Source organism: Enhydra lutris, unplaced genomic scaffold (genome assembly GCF_002288905.1).
Source record: "Enhydra lutris kenyoni isolate GAN:26980312 unplaced genomic scaffold, ASM228890v2 scaffoldscaffold16, whole genome shotgun sequence".
In the NCBI taxonomy this organism is placed as follows: domain Eukaryota; kingdom Metazoa; phylum Chordata; class Mammalia; order Carnivora; family Mustelidae; genus Enhydra; species Enhydra lutris.
The window spans coordinates 3,095,641-3,109,090 of NW_019154100.1; the positions used below are offsets into that span (position 1 = coordinate 3,095,641).

General features: G+C 37.2%; 1 protein-coding gene across 2 annotated transcripts in view; it reads left to right on the forward strand.

The window, feature by feature from the left end:
- LOC111147311 (cyclin dependent kinase 14) overlaps nucleotides 1-13,450 on the forward strand; it is a 584,276-nt gene that overhangs the window by 306,283 nt on the left and 264,543 nt on the right. For both annotated transcript variants that reach the window (XM_022503295.1, XM_022503296.1), the window contains one exon: nucleotides 628-751. In XM_022503295.1, the coding sequence (XP_022359003.1) occupies nucleotides 628-751 (124 nt within the window). The remainder of the gene's footprint in view (nucleotides 1-627; nucleotides 752-13,450) is intronic.

Below are 13,450 nucleotides of genomic sequence, written 5' to 3' on the forward strand. Positions count from 1 at the left end.
TTGTAATCCGTGAAGGGTGCATGTCTGTCTTTAGGCAACCGCCTAATCTCTATGGCCATATGTGCAAAAGCAGTATAATTACAATGTAGTATTAATTGGGCCATGTGACTGTTTTGTTTTAATTATTGAAATCATCTTATCTTTCCATTCCTTAAAGCATGTTAATGGATGAATCACTGGATAACATGTTTATGTCCTTTCTATGGAATTAAATATGTGCACATTTACATAAACTTGGTAAAAAATTCTGCTTCTATTGATAATGTTATGGATAGGTTTTTTTCCCCTGTGTCTCAAGCATCAATAGAAGCCTGAGGAAATCAGATATTATCAAGAATCAATTCTTTACATTTCACCCAAGTTACAGAGTGCAGATTGGATTATAGATTCCTGGCTGGGGAGGGTATTACTCTGGGTTGACGTAATAAGCCAGTAGAAAATTTCAGATTTACTTGTTAACGAACTAGGGATTTCCATACCTTTATGCATGTTCTCCTTAAATAATTTGGGTAGGAAATTTAGTGATGGGTACCCATTTTTACCAAATACAAGTGCTTGGCAGACTGTATGTAGAAACTGGCTTTTATCTGTGTTCAGGTTTTAACTTTTGTCTCCCTATTTTTTCAGTTGTTTTTATTTCAGTTGCTGCGAGGGCTGTCTTACATCCACCAGCGTTATATTTTGCACAGAGACCTGAAACCACAGAACCTTCTGATCAGTGACACGGGGGAGTTAAAGCTGGCAGATTTCGGTAGGAAAGCAGTTAATTACCAGTCTATTTTGTCACACTGTGAGAATGCCAGGCAGATGGTGGCACTGCGTTTGTTTAGGTGTTCTTCTTCCATCATTATAGATCATGGTAACATTTTTTGGAGGATTGAAGGAATTTTTTTTTTTTTTTAATGATCAACATCATGCTTTGTAGTGTTATTAAAAATTCACACTGCTTGTTAGAGTCTTGAATAATCATAAGCATAAATCAGATCTCATGTATTTCTAAAGGAAAAGTCAGTCCAGTTTTGATCATGAAATATATTGAAAGAAATCTAAATTTTTTTTCACTTTTATTATGCAAAATGTCAAACACATTCCAAAACAGGAGGATAGTATAAGGAACCCTTCCCTAACCTATCACCCAGTTTTCACAATTATCAATTTGTTGTCAGACTTGAAGAAACCTGAACTTAAGCCTCTGGACTTTTCTGGGGCATCACAAAATACATTCAATACTGTGTATTGCCCAGCAGTTTTAATAATTTAAAAATCTAGGGCCAAGGTTAAGTTTTCCAGAAATGACTATTTCAAGAATTCTCAATAGCTTTATAAAAGCAGACACAGATTCTGATTTAAAAATTGTGGTTTTTCAGTCATTAGAAGTCATCCCTTCCTCAAAGTTTTGAGGTTGGCCTCTTCCAGCTTGGAAGCTTTCCTCCAGACTCTGTGTTGAGCCCACAAAGGGAAGCAAAATTGTATCATCCCTGCTAGCTCTCTTCCCCTCATCAAGTGTGACATTCCTGCTTCAGCCTGGCACTGTCGCAGCAGAGAGGGTGCTGAGTCGATTGCCGGCGCCAGGGATGCTGATGGCAGCGTGATACGTTGACATTGCATTGGCTCAATTATTTTTGAATATATATTCTGATTAGAAATTTGTTCCATTAAGAGTGGAATGGAAATATTACCCTGGGGACATAAACATGCCTGAGGTTGAGATACAGGCTTTTGCTGAAATATGATTATCTTTTTCCACCCCACCTCCCGATAAATAAAAGAGCAAGAAATGTCTGTTTCCTATTCCAAGGTTAGTAGACTGTTCAGTACCTTTGGAATGAATCTACTCTGTTGTGTTTTATGTATTCTTTCCTTCTAAAATTGAAATAGAAGAAAAGTTAGCATAATGAGTGATATATTGCAAAAGTGTCATTCCCATCTAGTTGGTAGAGATGATGAAACTCTGTGTGTGTGTGTGTGTGTGTGTGTGTGTGTGTGTGTGTGTGTGGTTTATTGCCACATTTTAGCATCAGAATAATACAAGGTGGCCAGTCATAAGGTCTTTCTATTACAGAGTAGGAAATAATGGGAGAGTAGGTGGGTGGAGAAGAGATTTGTTGTTCCTCAAATATAGGGTTATTGGATTTGCTGTGAGCATATTTTGTAGTTTGTCAGTATCAGTAAATTAATAAGGCTTCGTAGTGATTTTCTTTTGGTTTTTTAATAATATACTGTAAGGTATATGTTGGAGTAAGTAATTGCATTGAACATTTAATTCTATCGAACATGCTTTTCTTGTATATTTATTAAATACATTTTATGAAGTTGATTTTGTTTGTATGATCAAGGGTATAATGGGATTATATGTAAGTGCTTACTAGGGATCATTTTTTAATTTTATGGCAATGTTTTTATTACAATTGTCAGGTAAGTTTATCTTAAAAGATTCTTTTGAGTCTTTAAAGCTGACATTTTATAATATCAGATTCTGAATAAATTGAAATGCAGTTTTAAACAACTTAGGAAGTGTTTTAGAAAATTAGAAAATTTATAGATGCTCAGAGCAAACCTTCCCATTTTCCTTGTTTCTTTATCTGGTACCTTTCCCCTCATCCTCAATGCTTTACCTTTCTAAAACATTTCTAAAACAATTTGTAAACAATTTTCACCCAAGAATATGCCATGCATTTAATAGTAGGATGTATACAGTTCAGTATAATAAATGTTTTCCGATTGTTTTGAAAAAAAAAAATATGCCATGCACATTTTGTCATGTTGTTAAATGTGAAAAAAATCATTTCTAACAGCTTAGATTTTTCCTTTCGTAGCCCAAGCCTCTTCATTCAGTGCCTCACCAATGACCATTCTGGGGCTTGCTGCATTTCCCTATTGGGGGCAGGCTTGCACTGAAGGGCCTTGTCCAGGAAGCCTGGGTGCTGCCCTTGCAGGATCCATATTCTACAGCCCCCAATTCCTTGCACCACCCCACTCTGCAGAAGGCTTGTGCCACGCACCTCCCCCGCTTGCCGTCGCCAACTGAGTCTCCTTGCCTGGAACACACCCTTGGCGTGCATCCTGTGCATGAAGTGTAATAAGTGAGACTCAACCACCAATAGACAATTTCCCCCCAATTAATTGTGCATTATTTTTGTCTTTTAATTTAAGACATGCAATTAACTGTGATTTACTGCACTTAGGCACATGTTTATGTCTGAGCTGAAGGAAGCACAGTAGAAGCTGTGGAGAGAAGCTCGACAGTCAAAATGGGATGGTTCCAGGAAGCAGAACAATTAGAAATGCCAGGTCTTAATTCAGACTTTGATGTATAAAGAGCTTTAGAAGCACTTCTTTTGTCCTTTTTTTTTAAATGTGAAAATTGATTAAGAGAGACAAATGAAATCTGTCTGAGTACAGGTGCCATGTTGTAAATGTTACTACTTTTATTAGAAAAACTACTTGGGGAGTGGGGGGAACAGAGAAATTTATTGAATTTATTCTGAGTGCCAGACACTTAGAAATTCTTGTTTCATTATTTCTTCAATCGGATAAGGTATAGTAACCCATGTTTTTGAAAGAGCCCTGAGTTCTAGGAGGCTTGATCGCACAGGTAACTGGTCACAAAGCTGGAGTTCTTCAGTAGCTCTTACAGTGCGCTGAAATGATTGTGTTCATTTGTTTATGTTTAGTTTTTTATTCCACTACCTGATTGTGAGTTCTGTGGGGGCAGGGACTCGTCTTTCTCACTGTTGCCCGTGCTATGTCTGAAACCATCCTTAGCACATAGTAGGCATTCGGCAGATATTGTTCAAATGAATTAAAAAATGTATGACTAAATTGAGTAGTAGTGTAAAGACTAAGACCCACTGAGGCTCTTGGGTGGCTCGGTAGGTTAAGCGTCTGCCTTTGGCTCAGGTTGGGATCCAGCCCCGCATCGGGCTCCCTTCTCAGCGGGGAGTCTGCTTCTCCCTCTTCTTCTGTCCCTCTCTCTGTTCACGCTTGCTTGCACTCTGTCTCTCAAATAAATAAATAAAATCTTTTTTTAAAAAAAGACTAAGACCCACCTAAATTTACTAATTTCTGCAGATTTGCTCTGGTAAACCAGCAGTTAAACTAATTTTCTCTTCATCGGTGCTGTTTTGGCTGGGCACAGTCAAAAGTTAAAAACTTGATAGCGTTGGAGCCTCAGGATTGCTTTGCAGCTTAGGCCCTACATACCTGCTTGGTATTTACTATGTTTATAACCTTGGGCTGCAGAAATACATGTCACGGAGTGAATGTAAACGCACAGAGAAGGTGTATACGATTTGCAATTCCTACTCTGCAGGCCTTAAATGATCATCTTGCTATACTGTTATTGAGGGCAAAATATGTTGAACATTGAATAAAGAAAGCTGGCTCTGTCTGTAACTAGCCTGTGACTTTCAAGAAGCCATTTATTCTTTCTGATCCTTGGGCTCCTCCACTGAAATAAGACGGGAGCATTGGACTGCTAGGGTTTTTCATGTTTGTATGTTTCCGAAATTATTAATTTATTTTCTAATCACCAGGTATTTGCTGGTGATTAAAAATCGGTCCATTGAATCTGGAACCAGTACTCTACCATCCCTCCCTTGAATCTAATTTTTTTTATTCTGTCTTCTGGAAATTCAAACAGATGAGAGCCGCAGTTTTATAATATGCGCTGAGATCACATTAAAAGAAAATTATTGAAGTATGACAAGTAAATGCATAAATAAATTCACCGAGAAATTAATGTTCATTTGCAGTATAATAGTATGAAACTTAAGGGTGTATTTCGATGTAAATGAGATGAAAACAAAATAGATGAGTCTGTAGACTTTCCTGCAGTCCCTGCAAGACAAGGATGGTGTCATCCACATTTCCCTGCTACTCTCCTATGTTTTAAAGGATCATGCCTAACTCTGTGGAAAGACAGCGGGCTGAATTTGCCCCTGAAGAAAAGAGACAGTGAGAACTCTGTAATGTAAACATGGAAGCTTTTGGCACATATCATATATCATATATCATATATATATATATATTTTTTTAAATAATTATTATTTTTTTTAACTTACTTTCCAAAGCAGGAACCACGTTAAACAGCTCTGTGGTTTTAATCAAGGAAAACGGGATGGGTCTCTTTCCCACCAGAGGTCTAAAATATTACCTTCCTGGGGCACCTGGGTGGCTCAGTGGGTTAAAGCCTCTGCCTTCAGCTCAGGTCATGATCTCGGGGTCCTGGGATCGAGCTCCACATCGGGCTCTCTGCTCAGCAGGGAGCCTGCTTCCTCCTCTCTCTCTGCCTACTTGTGACCTCTCTCTTTCTGTCAAATAAATTAAAAATATCTTTAAAAAAAAAATAAAAATAAAATAAAATATTACCTTCCTAATGTTGGTAGTTCCCTCCTCCAGGATGTTCCCTGTTCCTCATCTTGATTTAAGAGAGGAAATTATTGTAAATCACATTTTAGATTAATTTGCGGGACACACCAGAGAAGGAACTCTTCAGAGGCTGCGGCTAGCACGGGTTTTGTTTGTAATGGGTCTCTCGAATTTGCGGGGGGTGGGGTGGGGGGGGACTAGAGGAAAACAGAAGGAAATCAGCTGCTTTCAGATGCACAGTGGTCTGTCAGTTTGATAAATAGAAAGTGTCTGAATATATGCCTGTTAGTCCCCAAAGTATAGACCTTTAACTCTTTTTTTTATCATTAGCATATAAAATTCGCTGTGGAAGCCGTAGTTACAACTTAAAGGTTAGATATAACTTAGCACATTTGTTTGGTCTGTAGGGTTCATTTTTACTCTTTGTTTCAGAATATATTTTCTATTAGCAGAATTAACTGTATTTTCCAGTGAGGTGTCACTCTGCTTTTAAGGGGTTTTCTCAGCAGTTTAAAGCATGAGCAGTTTTAATGCAAAGTTCAGGGAGTTGTTTTCATGCACATATGAAAACTGAAGAATATTTTTAGAGCAACTAATGCTGCAGTAGGAACCAAAGATCTAATTTTAACCTAATTTTTCTAGCCTTTATTGAATCCTCCAAATTAAAATGTACATATCTGAAAATCTGTCAAAAAGATTATCAAGATTGCATGTTAGAAGTAATTTTGATTGATATGTGAACTAGATATTTATTTTAAAGATGTGGTAACCCTTTTGAAAACAAATGTTGATACTTAAAATCGCCTTCTCTCTGATCAGAACATCCTCACTTAGCTTCATTATTTAAATCTTGCTTAATATCCCAGTCATCCCTTCAAAAGTTTTTCTCACATTCAAGGGGGATGGGTGATGAGGACAATGATGGTGACATTATATTGTTCTGTTTTGTCTTAATCGCAATGTGACTTCTCACAGGTATGCAAAGATACTACATATATGAGAGATTCTGTTCTCCTTTTAAATAGACTTGTGTTTTAGAGTGGTTTTAGGTGCAGAGCAAAATTGAGCAGAAAATATATAGAATTCGCATGTATTCCCTGCCCCCCCACATGCATATAATTATCAACATTCCCACCAGAATGGCACATCTGTAACCATTGGTGAACCTACAGTGATGTGTCACTATCACCCAGAGTCCGTGGTTTAAATCAGGGTCACTCTTGGTGTGGTACATTCTATGGGTTTTGACAAATTATAATGATGTATTTGCCATTATAGAATCATACAGAAGAGTTTCACTGCCCTAAAAATCCTCTAAAAAAAAAAAAAACCCATCTATATGGGTTTTTTAAAAACTGTAAATGGAAACAAGAAAGAAATATATGAATTGCAGCTAATATGCATATTCTACTCTGTCTGTGAGAAACCTCTCTGTTCAGTCACCGTAAAGCAGATTGAAGCAATGTGGATGGGGGTTGATTGCTAAGAATGGCAGCTTCCAACTCCATGGAAATAAGGAAATTCAAAAGAGTGGTAGTTCATTTTTAGCCATATCATGCCTTTGAGGTAATGAGACATCTTAAAATGCAGAATAGACTGCTACAAATAGGGGTGATCATCTCATTCTCCACCGTGGATGGAAACCTTCTGGGCAGAGGGATTTCAATGTGCAAAACTATTATGGTTTGGTTTTTTTTTTGTTTTTTTTTTTTTTTTTACTATACCATATGAGGGCAAAATTGTTGGCAGTAAATCAGATAAGTGATGCAGGATCTGAGTTGAAATACACCATTGTGTTTTTAGAAAAAAAATCCGCATGTGAGATGGCTGCAGCACCGAGTGCTGGCAGTGATGACCAGGGTGGGGAACGGTAGGTGATGTTAGCAGGAGCGGCAGTGAAACAAACCTCAGAATCACGGAACACTCACAGGCTCCTCAGGACAACTGTGCGTACACTTGAATGTGAGTTCTGTTAACCTATAGGTATATGTAAAAGGTTGCTTTGAGTTTAACAATTCACTGATGTCTCTTATTCGTGGCTCTTCCTCTGTCTCCTGCTCTTTCCCTTTCAAGAAGCCACGTTTTAAAATGTAGCCCAAACCAGCCTCCCCGATACATATGTCAACAGGCCTGATTTATACTAGAATCTTAGTGAGTCATTGTAGTCTGAAGTACATGTTTTCTGAAATTTTTAACAGGAGCTAGAGAAACTGGCTACCGTGGAAAATCTGAGGTAGATTGTAAATTCTGAAAGGTAGATGTAGTTACAAAATTGTGATTTTGATGGTTTTTTTCCCTTCACTTTAATACTGTCAGTTCAATATTAGTTTGCTTTTCCTCTTCTGTTTTCTAAGGTTTTTAAAATGCAATATGGGTTGGTTTATTTACTTTTGGAGTAGTACATATTTATATTAATATTAAAAATTTTCTTCTCACCTTGAGTGATTTCTGCTGTTACAGTAGATCAACATAGGAAGCTAGGACTTTTCTTTTCTCGTGTTAATAAAAGACAGTACTGGAGGGATGCCTGGGTGGCTCAGTCGGTTAAGCGTCTGCCTTCAGCTCAGGTCATGATCCCAGGGTCCTGGGATCGAAAGTACAAAAAAAAATTGAGAACTAATGATCTGTGTTGCTTAGAAATTTTAGGTACATGTCTGAAAAATAGTCTATTTTATCACATATTATAAAAATAAACTTGATGTGTATAATCAGGCTTATAGATCTAAAATAATACACTTTTTGAAAAATTCAAACCTTAAAACTGGAACGTCTCTCAGTTAAATATCTGTCAAGTTATTTGACATTCTAATTTTTGATCTGGAAGGATATTGATATAAAATGCAGATTGAAGTGTTTGGTTTTTCTTTCCAGCTTTGGAGTTAGAGTTGCCAGCTGAGGAATTTATTGTGTGAAACAACAAGCAGCAAATGTTAGATGTGGAAACTGTGTTTAGAACGAGCCTGGAAGTCATAGAATGGGGTCAGTGAGTTGGCCACATTGAGTGCCCTTCCCCCATGAGAATGGGACAGGAAAGATATAAAGAAAGGCATAATAAGAAAAGTCAGAGGTGGTTTCTGAAAAGGTATTGATAAACTCTCAACCTACTTAAAATATGTTGGGAGCATCTAATCAGAATCACTAAATATTAATGTTAAAAGAATAATATAAAATAAGTATGGTGGGACAGCCTTTCACTCCAAGAGTTGGAAGCAGAATGTGATGTTATTTTTGAAGCCCTCATCCAGTTGTCAGTAGAGTCTTATCATTGCGAAAGTTTTGTTATTTTTGTTTTTCAGATAAAGGCAGCAAGTCTGTGAAGGGAAAGTTGACACAAATCTGTTATAATTGTGTAAGAAAACCCACTACATTTACATTTCCAGAATTTTTCATTTTAGATTTTCTCTGGATTTTGAAGGAAACTCAGAGATTTTTTTGTCCAAATCCCTCATTTTAAACATGTATACACTTTGGCTCAACAATGGAAAATAACCTTAACCTTGAGCCTATTAGTAAGCAATGTGTTAAGTTATTAATGTTAATGTCACCAGTTTCTCTAGAGTCCTAGTGCAGTACCCAGTCAGCTATGGATAACTTATTTAACACATTCACAGGATTATTTCCCAGACAAATGAGAGGGTAGAAGTGCTGACCAGATGTCTAGGTCAAGATAATCTCTCCCGATCTGGGAACATTTGTCAGGTGCAGTGAGATCCTTGTTGGGAAGGGGGCTGCTATCTCTCACTCCTCACATTAGAACTAGTGTGTGCATCTTGGGGAAATGGCCAAAAAAAAAAAAAAAAAATATATATATATATATATATATATATATAGAGAGAGAGAGAGAGAGAGATAGATATATCTATATATAGATATATATAGATATATGTCTGTATCTGGACCTGGATCTAGATGTAGATCTAGATCCAGGTCCAGATATAGATATAAGTATAGATATATAGAACATTTCTTACAGTAGACCTGCGGGAAACCTCATTGGAAATATAAGTTGGAATGGAGCCTAGGTAATTTATGAATTAGAAGGAACCACCCTGTTTCATTGTGTTCCTGGGAGAAATGAAAGCATTGAGGAGCCCTGTGGGCAGAAGGCTGAATTGGCTTTATCAGTGTTCTGCTGTGATTCAGCTGTGCTGGGCAGTAGCTGAAAAATACCCCGTTGCCTCCCGGTGGGAGAAATCTGTTCAAATTTTGCCTTTTCCACAGGTTGGGAATAAATAGTATACAACTCCAGGGCAGAAGGAGCTGTAACAGAAGAACTACATAAAAACATTTCGATCTGAAGTAGAAGACTTTTTTACATGGAAGCACATATACCCAAATGAAAAGATAAGATCAAATAAATGTTCCAGAATGGTCAGGGTGCAGATTCAGATTCTGGAGCTACATGCTGGACGTTGAACCCAGACTGTCCAGTTTAGAAGTCATGTGTCCTTGGGTGAATTACCAAAATTCTCCATCCCTTAACTTACCTGTTTAAAAATAAGGATGCTGATAGTAATACGGGGTACCTCGCAAAATTGTTAGAAGACAAATTAACACTTAACAAATCATTTAAGGACAGTGCCTGGCTTATAGACGGTCCATATGAATGTATGTTTACCATTAACCCTTTAGAGTTTAGGGTTGACATGTTCAAAATGTTATTTGTTTTAAACTCAGTTTTTCCCCCTAAAGTGTGTAACATAGTTTCTTGCCTTTTTGAACAAGGATATATTATAACAAGGATATAACAAGGATATATATATTTGAACAAGGATATATTGAACAAGGATATATATTTGAACAAGGAATATTATTCAACAGTTTGTTCAGCAGATTTTTCCTGAGTGCCTCCCATGGACCCAGCACTGTGCTGGTGGCTGAGGGTACAGTGATAAATCACAGCAACTTGGTTCCTGCAACTTTCCTTGCAGGAAAGTCTCATGGTCGCCATTTTGCATATCAGTTACTGTAGCCCCTGGACGTGCCCCAAAGGCTTATGAACTTTTTAAAGTGATCTGATTTTTAAGTTGTCTTGGGGGTGCCTGGGTGGCTCGGTGGGTTAGAGCCTCCGCCTTTGGCTCAGGTTGTGATCCCACATTGGGCTCAAGCCCCACATCGGGCTCTCTGCTCAGCAGGGAGCCTGCTTCCTCCTCTCTCTGTGCCTGCTTCTCTGCTTACTTGTGATCTTCATCTGTCAAATAAATAAATAAAATCTTTAACAACAACAAAAAATTGTTGTCTTGTATATTTTATGGAAACTGTCATTTGTCTGTTTTAAAGTATAATTACTGGCCAAAGTGGAATGCTCAAAGTAATAATTCTCTACAAATCAGTGTTAAAAACTTCTGTTTGTAGTTCAGATTTTAAAATATATCTATCACAGTGCCATTCAGTTTAGCTTCCCCACTAAAGGGACTAGGATAATTTAATGAGAGGGACTAATTCTTGTGACAGTTTTTACGATAGATTTGTCCCATTCCTGTCATTCTTAGAGAATAAAATTATACTTCATGTTAGTTCTTTTATGAGGCAGACACTTCATTAATTAACCAAGAATCTGCTGATATTATACATTTTCTCCTCATAAACAACTGAGTGCTTCTGCCAAATGTTTCAGTAGGAGAGACCTGTGAGATAGAAAATTTTGTGAACCGCAAGAAAAATCAGCCCTAATGAAAAAATAATTATACCTTAGTACCTGCGGTAATAAAGAAATGAGTAAATCCTTGAACACTATAAGAATGAACACTACTAACGTGCAGCGTCAGTGTTTGTAGTCTCTTAAGAGTCGCTCTTACTGCAGGAATTACTTTTACATTGTCAGGTAATGCAGAAATCTAAATGAAAAACAGCATATTGATTTTTAAGGGTCTTCAGAGATTTGATGCTTTGTAAAACAGTCTATAAGAAAGCAGTGTAGGTCCATTATAACTTGTTTTCTATGACTTGTGGCCGTTTCCTTAAAATGAGATTTGATGTCAAAGTTCATTTGAACAGTCTGTAACATCTCAAGAGGGAAAGTACACAGTTAGCAATAAGCATAAATTAAGGGACACACTTGTAGTCTTCAAGAAGAGGTATGCATAGACTGTCAAAATGGATGATTTAAGATTATGGGAGATTCCTTAGCAAATTCTTATGTCAAGCAGTTTGTAGCATGTATCCTTCATTCCAGTAAAAATATCAGTACCCTACATTTTGTCAGCATTGGCTATGAAGCAAACTTAATCACTTTTCTGAATTTTAGGAATTGCTTATTTTATCATCTTTGTGAGTGAAATGTCTGTGATCTGCTTTGGATATGGGCATCTGTGCTGTGCAATGTGGAAGCACAAGATGAGGATTTTCCCTAGGACAAGATGTAGAAGTCGTTCTAGATTCTGGTGGCTGGAGGCAGTTTCATTTTTGGAATATTGCATTCAATCTTGGAAACATTGTAGTAGTTGAATCATCAAAACGTTTTATCAGAAGCACTTGACATTAGATTGCTTTTAGGAAATGAAATTGATTCAAACCTTTGTCATCTCTAATAATAATAATAATAATAGCAGCCCTTTATAGTTCATGGAGTGATTTCATAGCTTTTATTTTGTGTTACCCTCATAAGCCTGTGAAGTAGACACTACAGGTCTCATTACCCTCTTTTTAATATGAGAACATTGATTTGTGCTTATATTAGCTCAACATGGGCATCAGATTGACTATTTTTTTTAATTTTTTAAATTCCATATGCATATATTTATCTATGTAATACATATGATTTACAGGAATTAGTTAATATATAATGGCACACTGCAAAGTTCATTATTAAAAACAGTAAGAGTAAATCAACATTTTAAGTAGTCTTCTTGATGATTTGATTGTTTCTGCTCATTTCTTTCAGATATGATGAAATTATCGTTTCTCCTTTGACTGATAAAGAACTTGTATTAGTCTTTGTCCTCTTAGTTTTCTGTGATGCTTTGGGAATAGTATTTTCAGTCATTGGTTCATTTGTATGAACTACTTTTCATAAGGTTTAGTTTATTTAAAAACATTTTTTAAATATGTATTGTATCATTGGTTTCAGAGATGGAGGTCAGTGATTCATCAGTCTTATATAATACCCAGTGCTCATTACATCACATGCCTTTCTTAATACATGTCTCCCTGTTATCCCCCCAACCTCCCACCAGCAATTCTCAGTTTGTCTCCTATGATTAAGTGTCTTCGGTTTGTCTCCCTCTCTGGTTTCATCTTGTTTTATTTTTTCCTCTCTTCCCCATGATCCTCTGTTTTGTTTCTTAAATGCCACCTATGAGTGAGATCATATGATAATTGCCTTTCTCTGATTGACTTATTTTGCTTAGCGTAATGCCCTCTAGTTCCATCCACATCATTGCAAATGTCAAGATATCATATTTTTTGTTGGCTGAGTAGTATTCTATCATATACCTATACACCACATCTTCTTTATCCATTCATTTGTCTGTGGACATCTGGGCTCTTTCCATAGTTTGGCTACTGTGGACCTTGCTGCTATAAACATTGGGGTGTAGGTGCCCATTCATGTCACTATATTTGTTTCTTTGGGGTAAATACCCAGTAGAGTAATTGTTGGGTTGTAGGGTAGCTCTGTTTTTAACGTGTTTTGTTTTTTTTTTTTTTTAAGATTTTATTTATTTATTTGACGGAGAGAGAGAGAGAGAGAGAGACAGCGAGAGAGGAAATACAGGCAGGGGGAGTGGGAGAGGGGGAAGCAGGCTTCCCATGGAGCAGGGAAGCCTGAGGCAGGACTCGATCCCAGGACCCTAGGATCATGACCTGAGCCAAAGACAGGCACTTAAACGACTGAGACATCCTATTTCTAATTTCTTGAGAAACCTCCATACTGTTTTCCAGAGTGGCTGCACCAGCTAGCATTCCCACCAAGAAGGCTCCCCTTTCTCTGCATCCTTGCTGACATCTCTTGTTTCCTGACTTGTTAATTTTAGGCATCTTGACCAGTGTGAGGTGGTATCTCACTGTGGTTTTGATTTATATTTGTCTGATGCCACGGGATGTTGAATATTCTTTCATGTGTCTGTTGTTGACTGATATT